Source organism: Heterodontus francisci, chromosome 5, assembly GCF_036365525.1.
Source record: "Heterodontus francisci isolate sHetFra1 chromosome 5, sHetFra1.hap1, whole genome shotgun sequence".
In the NCBI taxonomy this organism is placed as follows: Eukaryota; Metazoa; Chordata; class Chondrichthyes; order Heterodontiformes; family Heterodontidae; genus Heterodontus; species Heterodontus francisci.
Window position 1 is genome coordinate 173,951,511 of NC_090375.1, and position 14,990 is coordinate 173,966,500.

Here is a 14,990-nt window from a genome sequence, read left to right on the forward strand (position 1 = left end):
GACTTGCTGGTTGATAGGTTAATTGGCCATTATAAATTGCTCCTAGTATAGGTAGGTAGTAGGGAAATATAGGGACAGGTGAGGATGTGGTAGGAATACGGAATTAGTGTAGGATTAGTATCAATGGGTGGAATGGTCGGCACAGACTCGGTGGGCCGAAGGGCCTGTTTCAGTGCTGTATCTCTGTAACTGTAAGGCGCAGTGGTTAGCACCGCAGCCTCACAGCTCCAGCGACCCGGGTTCGATTCTGGGTACTGCCTGTGCGGAGTTTGCAAGTTCTCCCTGTGTCTGCGTGGGTTTCCTCCGGGTGCTCCGGTTTCCTCCCACCTCTAAAAGACTTGCAGGTTGATAGGTAAATTGGCCATTGTAAATTGCCCCTAGTGTAGGTAGGTGGTAAGAGAATGGTGGGGATGTGGTAGAGAATATGGAGTTAGTGTAAATGGGTGGTTGTTGGTCGGCACAGACTCAGTGGGCCGAAGGGCCTGTTTCAGCCCTTAAAAAAAAATAAGTTGAGCTTTTTGAAAAAGTATCTAATTGTATAAGTAAAGGGAATATAATAGATGTAGTGCATATGGATTTACAGAGGCATTTGGTAAATTGTCTGAAAAGAAGCTTGTTAGAAAAATTCAGATGTATGGTATAAAAGGAAATCTAACTGCATGAGTTAGAAAGCTGGTTAACCAACAGGAAACAAAGTTTTTAGGTAAATGGTTGTTACTTGGAGTGGAAAGCTTTGGAAGTGGTGTACCCCAGAGGTCAGTGCTGGATCACTTTTGTTCTCTCAATATATAAATTAGTTAAACTGGATACAAGAATACAGTCTCAAAATTTGCTGATAATGCGAAAATAGAGAGATTGATGCTGAGTGAGGAAACTGTAAAAAGAAAACACACACGCTTCCGGAAGATATAGATAATGGAATGAATGGACAGATAGGTGCAGATGCAATGTAATGCGAATAAATTTGAAGTAATATATTTTGGGAGGTAAATCCGGAAATGGAGTTATACACTTAATGGAAGACGTGGAAGGATGTGGATGAAGAGGGGGTCCTAAAGGTTTAAATACATCATTCCCAGAGAGTGCAAGTGCAGATAACTGGTGTTTTTTTAAAGCCAAGAATTCTTGGGTTTCATATGCAGGAACAGAGTACAAGAGTAAAGAATCAATGATAAATTTGTAAAAAAAAAAGCATTGGTTATACCATTGATTAAAGCCACAAAGAATGTCAAGTGTCAATTCACCAGGATGATGCCAGGAATGGGATATTACAGTTATGAGGACAGACTTGATATACAGAAACAATTTCCACTGTAATAGAGAAGGTTAAGAGGAGATTTAATAGGTTTTTAAAATTATGAAAGATTTCAGTAGAATAAATGGGTGAAGACTTTCCTCTGACTGGGGAATCAGTAACGTGGGGTCTTAAATTTAAAATGGTCTAAGTCAGTAAGGAGAGGAATTAAAAGAAACTTCTGTGCGCAGAAGATTTGCTGCAGCATGGAATCCGTTGCAGCAGGAACTGGCTGAAGTAGAGACCATTGCATTTTTTAAAAAGGAAAATGGATAAATATTTGAAGCAGAGTAAGTAACAATGAAGAAAATATAGGTTAGTGTGATTCATTTTTAGTTGTTCAAGAGCCAGTACTGACATCCTGGCCCAAATGGCTTACTGTGCTGTAAATGTATGATTCAAAACTTTGACTTCTTTGTGTACTGAATATCTGATGTAGAACAACACAAAGCTATTTCTCCACCTTTTTTATTCATTCGGCGGATGTGGGTGTTGCTGGCAAGGACAACATGTATTGCCAATCCCTAATTGCCCTTGAGAAGGTGGTCGTGAGCTGCCTTCTTGAACCGCTGCAGTCCTTTGGGTGTAAGTACACCAACAGTGCTGTTGGGAAGGGAGTTCCAGGGTTCTGACTCCGCGACAGTAAAGGAACGGCAATTCAATTCCAAGTCAGGATGGTGTGTGGCTTGGAGGGGAACTTGCATGTGGTGACATTCCCTTGCATCTGCTGCCTTTGTCCTTCTAGGTGATGGGGGTCGTCTGTCTAAGGATCCTTGGTGAGTTGCTGCAGTGCATCTTGTAGACGGTACACGCTGCTGCTGCTGTGCGTCGGTGGTGAAGGAAGTGAATGTTGAAGGTGCTGAATGGGGTGCCAATCAAGCGGGCTGCTTTGTCCTGGACGGTGTTGAGCTTCTTGAGTGTTGTTGGAGCTGCACCCATCCAGGCAAGTGGAGAGTATTCCATCACACGCCTGACTTGTGCCTTGTAGTTGGTAGACAGGCATTGGAGAGACAGGAGGTGCATTACTCGCCACAGAATTCCCAGCCTCTGACCTCTTATAGCCACAGTATTTATGTGGCTGGTCCAGTTCAGTTTCTGGTCAATGGTGACCCCCAGAATGTTGATAGTGAGGGATTCAGCGATGGTAATGCCTTTGAACATCAAGGGGAGATGGTTAGATTCTCTCTTTGGTCATTGTGTGGCACTTGTGTGGCGCAAATGCTACTTGCCACTTATCAGGCCAAGCCTGGATGATGTTCAGGTCTTGCTGCATATGGACATGTGCTTCTAACATCTACATATTGTATTTTGATTGAAATGGTAAGAAAAGAAATTGATATTTTTAAATATTTGAATAAACTGAATGAAGTCTGTTTTTCTATATTTTGAGTATGATGCCCTAGATTTTCTACAGTATTCAGAGGATTTATGTCCTGACAACATAAATTTATCTAATAAAAACTATTCGTCATAAAATGTTGAGAAAGTCTGGAAAATGTACTTTTCTTTTTAACTTGGTATGGATTCCTAGCTGCATGAGGAGGAAAAACTTCTGGAAAATAGTATTTTAATCCTTGACATTCTTATAATTTTACTCCCTACCAGGAAAAATTCTTTGAGGTGGCATCGGAACTGATTGTGTATACCTACTTCTTTTCTGCTTCAGAGGATGCTTTACCAAGGGTAATTTTTTTCAAGTTAATTATTGTCTTTTTCAATTTGTAATTGATACTTGCCTTTTTTTTTGCCGTAAATGCTGATGGGTCCTTCTAGCCTCCTACTTCCACATATAAGCGCCTCTGTTGCCAACCCTTTCCCCTACTCTCTAAAGCAGCATTATTCCCTTTGTTTATCCTTAAGAAATAGCAGTTTTATTAGAGTTTCCCCCCCTTTTCAATGTTGGCTTCCCATAATTATTCATGTTTTAATTTCAAATTATTGCTTATACATTAGCTAGCTTAGTGATAACGGAATATAGTGATGTTGAAGGGAATAGCTTGGAGTTGGAATCTGACCAACGTAAAATGCAGAATTTCTCAACTATAGATAGTATTAGTCTGAGCTGCTCTAGGGACCTTGTTACTGAACAATACAAAGAATCATAAAATAGTACAGCAGAGAAAGAGGCCATTTAACCCATTGAGCCTGTCCTCTTTAGAAGAACAGCTCAGTTCGTCTCACCCCCCTGCTCTTTCACCATATCCCTACAATGTTTTTGTCCTTCTAATATTGAATTGCCCTTTGAAAACTACTACTGAATCTATTTCCACCACCCTATCTGGCAGTGCTTTCCAAATCTGAACAATTTATTGCATAAACACGTCTTTGCTCGTGTCATCTCTGATTCCTTTACCAATCACCTTAAGTTTCTGCCAGCTGGTTATTGACCCTTCAGCCATTGGAAACCGTTTCTCTTTATTTACTTTATATAAGCCCTTCATGATTTCAAATGTCTCTGTCAATTTTCCTCTTGGCTGCCTTTGTTTGAAGGAGAACAGCCCCAGCTTCTCCAATCTTCCTTGTAATTGTCATCCCTTATCCCTGGAACTATTCTAATAAATCTCTCCAAAGCCTTTGCGTCCTTCCTGAATTGTGGTGTGCAGAATTGGGCACATTACTCCCAGCTGGGGCTGACCTAGTGCTTCATGTCAGTTTAGCACAACTTCTTTGGCTTTTGTACTTTGTGCCTCTATTTATAAAGTCCAGAATCCCATATGCTTTATTAACTACTTTGTTTAGCTGTTGTGCCACCTTCAAAGATTTGTGCACCAATCCCCCTTGGTCACTCTGTTCATTAATAGCATCCTGATCATCCATATGGTCAGTCTATTATCTACTTTTGATTAGTGCTTATTCTTTGATGGGAGGGTTGTATGTTGGGTGTCTTTAGGGTTGAGTTTGCTGACATGTGACATGACAAGTACACAAGATTGAAGTTGAATTCATCTTCAGTGGCAGACTGTGTAATCTGATAACCTATAGTATTCTAGGGTGCTGATGGTTGACCAACCAAACTAGCACACTGGGACTTGAGGTGTAATCCTGTCACTGGGCACTGAAATTCTTTCTACTCAACTCCTATTAACCTTACAAACAGTTGGAGAAGCAGCAATAAATTTGCCAGTGCATTGTGGTTTTAGTTAGTTAAACTGCAGCACAATCTTTACTTACACGAGGATTCCTAAACTAAATCTGATGTTCTCCATATCTGGCAAGTGGAAAATAATGGATTTCTCAGTAGTTTGGATACTCTTAGGGATAGATTTTATGCAGGAGGCAGGGCTCCAGTGCTGGGCTAAAAAGTCAAGGGGATACCCTGCCTCTGCATTTTTTCAATCCCCAAAGTGATCCTTCGGTCTTGAGATCAAAGTTTAAGGAGGCGGGATCCACGTCCCTTTAAATACTTAAGAGATGGGGATCCTTCCCCCAAGAGCTGCCAGCCAATCACAGGGCCGGCAGCTCAGCAGTTTCTGCAGCGCCACCAGGAGCGGTGGCTACTGCTGGTACTGCAGAGGCCTCTGACCCAGGCCTCTCCGGAAGGCCTTCGCAGGGTGGGTGTTCGGACAAGGAAGAGGGGGTCCCAGGGTGTACATTTGGTCCCAATGGGGATCCTCTGTGGGCCACAAATTGTCCACAAAGGAGGGCGCCTCGTTCTCCAAGGAGGCTCTCTCTCTTCTTCCCCCCCCCCCCCCCCCCCCCCCCCCCCCCCCCACCGCCTGCCGCTGGTAAGGTCCCTGCGGCAGCAGGAAGAAGTCGGTGAAATCATTAATATGCAAATGATTTTTCTGGGCATATCTTTGAGAAGTCATTCAGGTGTAAATGGCCCTTTCTATGGTAACAGTTGCATCTCTGCAACCAATTGAGTTAACAATACTGTGGCAGACTTTTGACTCCAAGCTTGAACTCCAGAGAACAAGTGTGGAAAAACTCTACTTTATCAAGATGGTAAGTGATTGAATGACACCTGAACTCCATTGCCTGATACCCTAACCATCAGAAACTAGTTATCAATTCAATGGAAGAGAAACTAGGTTTCTGATCAGGAGTTTTAATAAAGGTATATTCTGGGCAGAGAAAGACAGAGAAACCTCTGTGCCATTGAAGAGAAAGGACCCTGCCTGACGCCACCAGCTTTAAGGCAGAGACTGAAGTTCGCTTTGAACTCATCCACCTGAGAAATCATACCAGGGTTTCGCCAGGGAACTTTGACTGGAATATAACAAGAGAAACCTGCCACAATGCATCCGTCCTGTCATGCTCAGGCATGGAGAAATTCTAAACTATAAAATGAACTGGTGAATTGCACTCAATACAGGCACCTTTTGCTACAAAGCAAGATGGTGTAAGAGGTCAGGTGACCTCTCCTGTACTGCGAATACACATGGTAACTGCTGGAACTGAACCAATCATCTTGTCTGGTCAAGTGTTGAAGAAAGCATTAGAAATGTAAATGGCCTATTAATGCCTACCCCTCTTCAAAAAGTTGGACTAACAATGACTTTGCAGACATAGAGACTCCAGACTCAAACTCAGGATAATAGTTGTGGAAAAACACCACTTTATCAAGATGGCATAGAGGTGAGCAACATCCAAACCCATTGTCTAACAATGGCCGCACCAGCAAACACTATTTATGAAAAAACAATGGGAGAGATACTTGGGTTGCCTGACAGAAGCCAAGTCTCTGATGAGTTTTTAATTAGAAATGTTTTTCTGTATAATAACCAAGGAAAGCCAGAAGGAATCGAGACCCATCCCAGCAAGAAGGACCCTGCCAGAATACCATCTTTAAACTACCTAGAAGCAGAGGCAAAAGGTAACTTTTGAAACTCCCGACCTGAGAAATGGTAACAGGATCTTCAGTGAGCAGTGACTGAGATTTGACCAAAGAATTCTGCAACCAAAGCATCCGTTCGCTTGAAACTTTCCAAAATTTGACGTCAGTGTATCAGGAATAAGGAAAAACACGTCTGGACCATTTGTAAATCTGCCTCCCAGAGAAACAAACAAGGTTTCTCACAAACATTTTTTAAAACAATCAGACCTAAGTGCCTGCTATTATTTAATCTCATCTTTTTTTGCGTGAGTGTGCTGTGAAGTTGAATATTTTACGTTATTGTTTAATAAGCATTTATCTATCTTTTAATCCTGAGGATTTTAATGTTTAATAAGCAGACAAATGACAGATTTTCTCATCGGTTTAAACACAATTCTAATAAAAACACGCTGTCTTTGGTCAGTTGAGCGGTGAAAAGGGAAACCACCCCTATCATTTTCCACCTGTCCGTAATAGTCCTCCTAAACCTCCCAAGTTTTACTTCAGTGAACAAGGAAAATATTACAGGCCCGCACAGTTTCAAGTCTTCACCCTGGGGCAAAGCAAGTGCAACAAAGAACTCTTAAAAATTCATAAGACCTAAACGCATGTTTCTTTATAATCTTTTCTTGAGTGTGTGTGTATCTGTATGAGTGAGAGAATGGATATAGTTGTATATATTCTGGGTGTTGAATAATAAACATTTATCTTTTAAAACTTACGAGAAAACCTGTCATTTATCTGTTCTTGACTGTTAAAGCACTCGAGTTAAAACACTTTTTTTAAAACACTGTCTTCCGTCAGTTAAGAGGTGGGAAAAAGGGAGCCATTCCCATCGGTTCTCACCCTGTCTGTAACAAAAGGGAGGGGAGCGGCTTGTATACATTACGGGCCAAGTGCTGGAAAATAGAATTCGAATAGTTAGGTGCTTGATGACCGGCACGGACACGATGGGCCGAAGGGCCTGTTCCTGTGCTGTATAACTCTGTGACTTTATTGAATGGTCTGCAACATAAACTGTATATTTGGCACCCTTGGATCTCAATGGTAAGCCTGATACCTACATTGGGCCAGCTCAGGGAATTCATGCACCTTCCCTGATGATGCACTTATTCTCAGGAGGTTTCCTGGTTTTCTAGCTTCTCTCTGCCCAATCACCAATGACTACTATCACCCCTGCTGTACCTCTTGCTCAGAAGATCCTTGAAGAGGCCTGTGAGCAGGATGCATGCTGTTCCTGTTAGGTGCAGATGCTATGGGAGCTTGTGGAGAAAAATTGAGAATTTGTAACCATACAGAAAATCGCAACATTAAAAAAATATTGGATTTGAAAATGTGCAGGAACTTCCCTGATGGCTGATCCATAAAAGCGAAGAACATTCCAGGTTCAATTTCCATTCACTTGGTTTAGGGAGCTGAAAAGTCAGCTAATATTCTCAATGAAGAGCACTAAAGAAAGAACTTTAATTGATTACAGCACCTTTCATTATTACAGGCTATCTCAAAGCACTTCATAGCTAATCAAATAGTTTGAAGTGATGTCAGCTTGTGTAATGTAGGGACATTTGCTCATAGCAATGTCCCCAAACAGCAGTAAGATAAATGATCAAGGAGAAATGTTCCCATCATAATCAAATTCAAAGTGAGATTGGGCAGATCAGCCAGGCTAATGGTTTAAATGGTTATTTCAAGACTGAGCTAATGCCTGTTCTGTGTGGAATAAAAACAAGAAATGCTGGAACCACTCAGCAGGTCTGGCAGCATCTGTGAAAAGAGAAGCAGAGTTAACGTTTCGGGTCAGTGACCCTTCTTTGGAACTGACAAATATTAGAAAAGTCACAGGTTATAAGCAAGTGAGGTGGAGGTGGGGCAAGTGCAAATGTTTTTGCATTTATTTCATTTCATCTTAATTTGTTCAGTTTGCTTACCCACTGTTTTTTTTTCAGGTTTGCACTTGCTGTTCAATATTCAGTCCGTTAACACCTAATCTATACTAATGCTTTGTCTTTCAACACATCATTAACATATTGTTTGCCTTTGCTCCATTACCTTTTGGTCAGCTATGTGGCCTTGTCCAATCTACACCTCCTCCTTTGTTATCTCTTGCCCCACCCCCACCTCACTTGCTTATAGCCTGTGACTTTTCTAATATTTGTCAGTTCCGAAGAAGGGTCAATGACCCGAAACGTTAACTCTGCTTCTCTTTTCACAGATGCTGCCAGACCTGCTGAGTGGTTTCAGCATTTCTTGTTTTTATTTCAGATTTCCAGCATCCGCAGTATTTTGCTTTTATTTTCCTGTTCTGTGTGGTATTAGTTGAGAGATGAATATTGGCCAGGTCACCAGGAGAGCTCATCTATTCTTTGAAAATTGTAATTGGATCGTTTACATCCACCACACCGAGCAGACTGGGCCTCCTGTTTAATGTCTCGTCTGAAAAGTAACACTTCTGGCATTGCAGCACTCCCTCAGTACTACATTAAATTGAGATCCTAGATTCAGTGCTCTGGAATGTAGCTTGAACCCTGACCCTATTTGTCACTCTGAGGTGAGAGTGCTAGCACTGAGCCAAGGCTGGCACTGTATGGATATAAATGGCTCTTGGAAAATTGACAAAACTGTGGAAATGCCATTTTAAAGGAAGAATTTTTTTCACTATGGTGCAGAAATGTTACATTCCCCTGACCACCACCCCGCCCCTCCCCCCAAAAAAATACATAATTTTGTGTCATAGTTCATCCTACTAAATCTATGGGTAACAGATCCGATTGGTGGACGCAACAGCAAAGTTCACTAGCTGTTTTCCTTGTATCAATATAACTGGCAAAGATGGATCATTTTGAAATGGTCTGTAGATGCCTTTGTAGGCTTACAAAAGCCATGTTCCTTAATGAAAAACATTCTGGGAGGTTTGTAACTGTTTATTGTGATGATGCTTTTCACCAGGATGTCTCTGTCCAGGAGCTCCCTGCTGTGTTGGTGTTCAAAGATGGAACCTACTACACCCATGATGGTGAGTATAGAAGGCATGGCTTGTTTTCAATTCCAGCTTGCGTGTATGTGTGTGTTTTGTGGCTCAGGAGCAAAAGATACTGAAGGAAAAAATAGAAATTGGGCCCAACACATTTTCCGTAAAATCCAGACAAAGGTGCCTTGACGTCTGTACCTCCTCATGGCAAGTATTTAAGAATAATCTAAACCTCCTTTTAGTAAACAACAGTTCTGAACTCCTGCAGCTAAAATGTGCAGACATTTATAGGATTGATCTTCAGATTTAACTCCTTCATTGGTGATTTCTCCATATTTTGCTTCCTGAATAAGTAGTGGGTTATGAAATCTGTCAGTAAAACTGTAAGCACTACTTCGGTGACTCAAAAGGTACTAATAAAACCAGAACTTTTGAAAATAAAAGTCATATTGTGTTGCGATTCATACACATGCTCATTATAAACTGTCCAGTGAATTTTTTTGTACTAAATGTAGCCAGATAACTCTGACTTGAATTTTGTTGAGAAAAAACTCTGAATCTTCCTATCCAGTGTTATTTTAAACCATGGATTGAATAGACTTCAGAAAAAATGGAGAAAATGCCTCACTTTCAGCACTGTTTTCAGCAACTAACCTGCATGTAGCATGAAAGGTAATGTGCAGTGAATACCAGGCTGTTGCAAATTCCCTACAGTAGACACCTTATCAGTTTCAGTGCTGTTGAACATCCTGTGGATGGATCTCGCTTCTCTTGCGTGTTGGACTTGACTCTTGCTGCCAGTAGCTATTTATATTATAGCACAACCTAGGGGGTGTAACAGTGCGACGCTTTGACATACAAAGTGAAAATTGTTTTTCTTGAGCCTTCATGTTCTGCATCAGTGTTTTCAAAGACTGAATGAGATCAGTCAGATGTGAATTGTTGTACAGTAAGTGAGTTAACATACAGAGCAACATGTAGGCTTGGATTCATTTAATTCAATCAATAGAACTTTACTTTGCATAATACAAATGGAGCTTGTTCTACTTACCACGTTAGTGGATCATGCAGACTTGTACCAGACATCCCTACAGAATTGAACCATGGACCACCCAACACAAAATGTGAGGCATTTATCAATTGCGGGAAAAAGCGAACTATTTACTATTTACCATCTTTAGGAAACGGCTGTAACGCGTAGTTTATTTGCATTCTAACCAACAACTTGCAAATTATATAGTGACTTTAATGTAATAAAACGTCTCAAGGCATTTCACAGTAGCCTAATGAAACAAAATTGACACCAAGCTACATGAGATATTAGGGCGGATGACTAAAAGCTTGGCCAAAGATGGAGGCTTTAAGGAGCATCATAACGGAGGAAAGATAGTTGGAGAAATTTAGGGAGAGAATTCCAGAGCTTAGGGCCTAGGCAGTTGAAGGCAAAGCCGACAGTAGTGAAGCAGTTAAAATCAGGAATGTGCAAGAGGTCAGAATTAGAGGAGCACAGAGATCATGGTGGGTCAGAGCAGATTACAGAGATGGGGGTGGGGGAGGCATGAGGCTATGGAGGGATTGGAAATGGATGGGAATTTTAAAATCAAGACATTGCAGGACCAAAAGTCAACGTAGGTCAGCGAACACCGAGGTGATGGGCGCAAGGAACTTTGCAAGTTAGGTCACGGGCAACAGAGATTTGGATAAGCTCAAGGGTGGAAAATGGGAGGCTGGCCAGGAGAGCATTGGAATAGTCAAGTCCAGAGGTAACAAAGGCACACATGAGGGTTTCAGCAGCAGATAAGCTGAGGTGGCAGGGAGTTGGGCAATGTTATGGAGGTAGAAGTATAATGGTGGATGAAGAAAACAATACGTGTTTGGAATCTTATCTCGGGGTCAAATACAGACACTGAGGTTGCAAACAGTCTCAAAAGTTTCAGCCTCAGGCAGTTGCCAGGGAGGGGGATAGAGTTGGTGGCTAGGAAACAGTGTGGTCAGGACCAAAAACAATGGCTTTGGTCTTCCCAATATTTAGTTGGATGAAATGTCTGTATTTCCAATATTGGACATCGGACAAGCAGTGTGACAAATCAAAGATGGTGGAGGGTCGAGAGAGGTAGTAGTGAGGTAGAACTAGGTGTTGCAGCATACATATGTGGAACCTGATGTGTTTTCTGATGATTTCACTGAGGGCAGCATGCAGATGAAAATAGGAGGGGCCAAGGATAGATCCTTGAAGGATTCCAAAGGTAATATGTCTGTGTCTTTAGCAAACCTGTGTGAATGTACAAGTTGCTTTAAAACAGAACTTTTGCATGCAACTCAAATATTTCTGAAAACTTTACTGTAAAAATAGCGCAAGTCCTAACCCAACTGAGAGGTTTAGTTGAGCTTCTAAGCTCCCAACATTTTCAACCTCACCTATTAAATTAATTACAAGCTTGAAATCAAACTCTCTCAAAATAAATATGCATGAGGAGGCCACTCAACCCATCCTCACTCAATTATTCAGAAAAAAACTGTAGCCCTCCTACTTTACTTTGAATCTGTCTCCCCCTGCGCAATTGACATGGTTTAATTTGAAATAGTATTCCAGATTTACTTTTCCTATTTCATTTACTTCTATAAAATCACTTCTCAATTGCCTCTCTTCCAGGCTAAATAACGCAGGTTTGTTTAGTCTTTCCTCATGACAGTCCTATTGATGCTTCGAATCGATCTCATGACCCTGATCCTGACCTTGATTGTGATTAGAATTGGGCACCGTACTCTCAGTATGGCCTCACCTGTACATTGTGCGCTGTACAATGTAAGCAATGCTTCCCCTTTCTTAGTTCTCATGAAAGGTCACAGACCTGAAATTTTAACCCTGCTTCTCTCTCCACAGATGCTGCCTGACCTGAGTATTTCCAGCAGTTTCTGTTTTTATTTCAGATTTCCAGCATTGCAATATTTTGCTTTTACTTCCCCTTTCTTATACTGTACTAACTTGTTCATAGTTCAAGATTCCTATTGCTTTGTTGTTTTGCATTGGTTTGATCTGTTGCATGCAAATTCTACTAACACCTCTATATCTTTTCAGCTTCAACCTTAATCATTTTAACACCATTCATGGAGCATATACAATGCTCTTTGTACTTCCTGTGTGCAATATTTCACTTCTCTACAGTAAGTTTTTTTCGTCCATGTCTGACTCATCTTTCCATATTGTATCCGACTTATCTTGGAGTTCCTTGGTCCCTTCAGGTTTAACTGCCCCACCTAGTTCAGTATTATCTGAAAATTCAGTGATTATGTGTTGTTCTTCTGAATTCAAGTCATTACTTTAAACTGAATTATCCCTCAATTTACATCACAAAAAAAAATCTGGCCATTTATCTCATTGCTATTTGTGAAACCTTACTGTGCCAAAATTGGTTGTCTTGTTTCTCCACATTATGATAATTTGAGGTAGACTTGGCACTTTTCAGGGCTGAAAATGATGGCTTTAAGTCCATCCATAAGTTTGCATGATGTACAGTGAACAATGATCTGATCAGGGTAGCCAGTGTCACGCAGGATGTCTTTGATTTGCCCTATTTCAGCATCAAGCCTGCATCGTGAGCAAGTGGCTCGGGCCCTATTTACAAGGTTGCCGATAAGGCCATTCTTATAGCACGTGGAACTGTAAGAATCCCAGCACATGTAATGACCAGTGAATGTAGGTTTGCGGTAGAGCGTGGTAGCGAACCCCTTAGCATATTTCTCAACTAGTACGTCAAGGAAAGGGAGCTCCTTTGAATGTTCCATTTCGAAGGTGAATTTGAGCTCAGATGGAGCCCATTAAGACATGTAAGGAAATATAGGTTGGACGAGGGGAGAAAAAGTAGTCGAGAGAGGAAGAAATCTGTTCAGTGGGGCAGGAACAGGCTGAAATGATGGGTCTGCCAGGGCAGTCCTGTTTGTGGATCTTGGGAAGGAGGTAAAAGCAGGCAGTTTGGGATTGGGGGAATATGAAGTTGGAGGCTGTGGAGGGAAGGTCTCCAGAGAAGAGGTCAGTGATAGTCCTGGAAACAATTGCTTGATGTTTGGTAATGGGTGTTGATCTATTAAATGTGTATCAATTGTTTTATTATATGCAGGTGGAGGGTGTTAATTGGGGTCTTACTTGAGCACTGTTACGGCCAGGTGAGAAGGGGTCACAGGCTCCCCTCTTGTCCTTTCTCATATTTGACCGCAGCAAAGTTTATTCCTTTTTAAACAATTGTTGTGCTTGCTGCCTCAGTGAGTATTTTACCTTTTCAATCCATCCTGATTACTAAACTTTTGGTCACCCCTCCTAATAGCTCCTATTTTGGCTCAGCACCATTTTTTGACTGGATCTCTATGAAATACTTTGGAACATTTTTCTAAGTTAAAGGCACTCTCTTCTCTCTCTTTGGCCTCCCTGTCTTGAGAGACAGTGGGTAAGCGCCTGGAGGTGGTCAGTGGTTTGTGAAGCAACGCCTGGAATGGCTATAAAGGCCAATTCTAGAGTGACCGACTCTTCCACAGGTGCTGCAGATAAAGTTGGTTGTCAGGGCTGTTACACAGTTGACTCTCCCCTTACACTTCTGTCTTTTTTCCTGCCAACTGCAAAGTCTCTTCGACTCGCCACGCTTTAGCCCTGCCTTTATGGCTGCCCGCCAGTTCTGGTGATAACTGGCAACTGACTCCCACGACTTGTGATCAGTGTCACAGAACTTCATGTCATGTTTGCAGACTTCTTTTAAAGCGGAGACATGGACGTCCGGTGGGTCCGATACCAGTGACTAGCTCGCTGTACAATATGTCCTTGGGGATCCTGCCATCTTCCATGTGGCTCACATAGCCAAGCGATTTCAAGCGCCGCTGGCTCAGTAGGGTGTATATGCTGGGGATGTTGGCCGCCTCGAGGACTTCTGTGTTGGAGATACAGTCCTGCCACCTGATGCCAAGGATTCTCCGGAGGCAGCAAAGATGGAATGAATTGAGACGTCGCTCTTGGCTGACATTCGTTGTCCAGGCCTCGCTGCCGTAGAGCAAGGTACTGAGGACACAGGCTTGATACACTCGGACCTTTGTGTTCCGTGTCAGTGCACCATTTTCCCACACTCTCTTGGCCTGTCTAGACATAGCAGTGGAAGCCTTTCCCATGCACTTATTGATTTCTGCATCGAGAGACAGGTTACTGGTGATAGTTGAGCCTAGGTAGGTGAACTCTTGAACCACTTCCAGAGCGTGGTCGCCGATATTGATGGATGGGGCATTTCTGACGTCCTGTCCCATGATGTTCGTTTTCTTGAGGCTGATGGTTAGGCCAAATTTGTTGCAGGCAGCCGCAATCCTGTCGATGAGTCTCTGCAGACACTCTTCTGTGTGAGATGTTAAAGCAGCATTGTCAGCAAAGAGGAGTTCCCTGATGAGGACTTTCCGTACTTTGGTCTTCGCTCTTAGACAGTCAAGGTTGAACAACCTGCCACCTGATCTTGTGTGGAGGAAAATTCCTTCTTCTGAAGACTTGGAACGTGAGAGCAGCAGGGAGAAGAAGATCCCAAACAGTGTAGGTGCGAGAACACCGCCCTGTTTCACGCCATTCAGGATAGGAAAGGGGTCTGATGAGGTGCCATTATGTTGAATTGTGCCTTTCATATTGTCATGGAATGAGGTGATGATACTTAGTAGCTTTGGTGGACATCCGATCTTCTCTAGTAGTCTGAAGAGACCACGTCTGCTGACGAGGTCAAAGGCTTTGGTGAGATCAATGAAAGCAACGTAGAGGGGCATCTGTTGTTCGCGGCATTTCTGCTGTAGCTGGCGAAGGGAGAACAGCATGTCAATGGTGGATCTCTCTGCTCGAAAGCCACACCGCCTCAGGGATAAAGTTAAAGGCATTACACGGGTAGAAATTAGCCTGG

The 14,990-nt window shown here is 42.3% G+C and overlaps 1 protein-coding gene across 1 annotated transcript in view; it reads left to right on the forward strand.

The window, feature by feature from the left end:
* LOC137370139 (protein disulfide-isomerase TMX3-like) overlaps positions 1 to 14,990 on the forward strand; it is a 171,029-nt gene that overhangs the window by 79,465 nt on the left and 76,574 nt on the right. The window contains exons 8-9 of the mRNA XM_068032348.1: positions 2,900 to 2,977; positions 9,057 to 9,123. Of these exons, the coding sequence (XP_067888449.1) occupies positions 2,900 to 2,977; positions 9,057 to 9,123 (145 nt within the window). The remainder of the gene's footprint in view (positions 1 to 2,899; positions 2,978 to 9,056; positions 9,124 to 14,990) is intronic.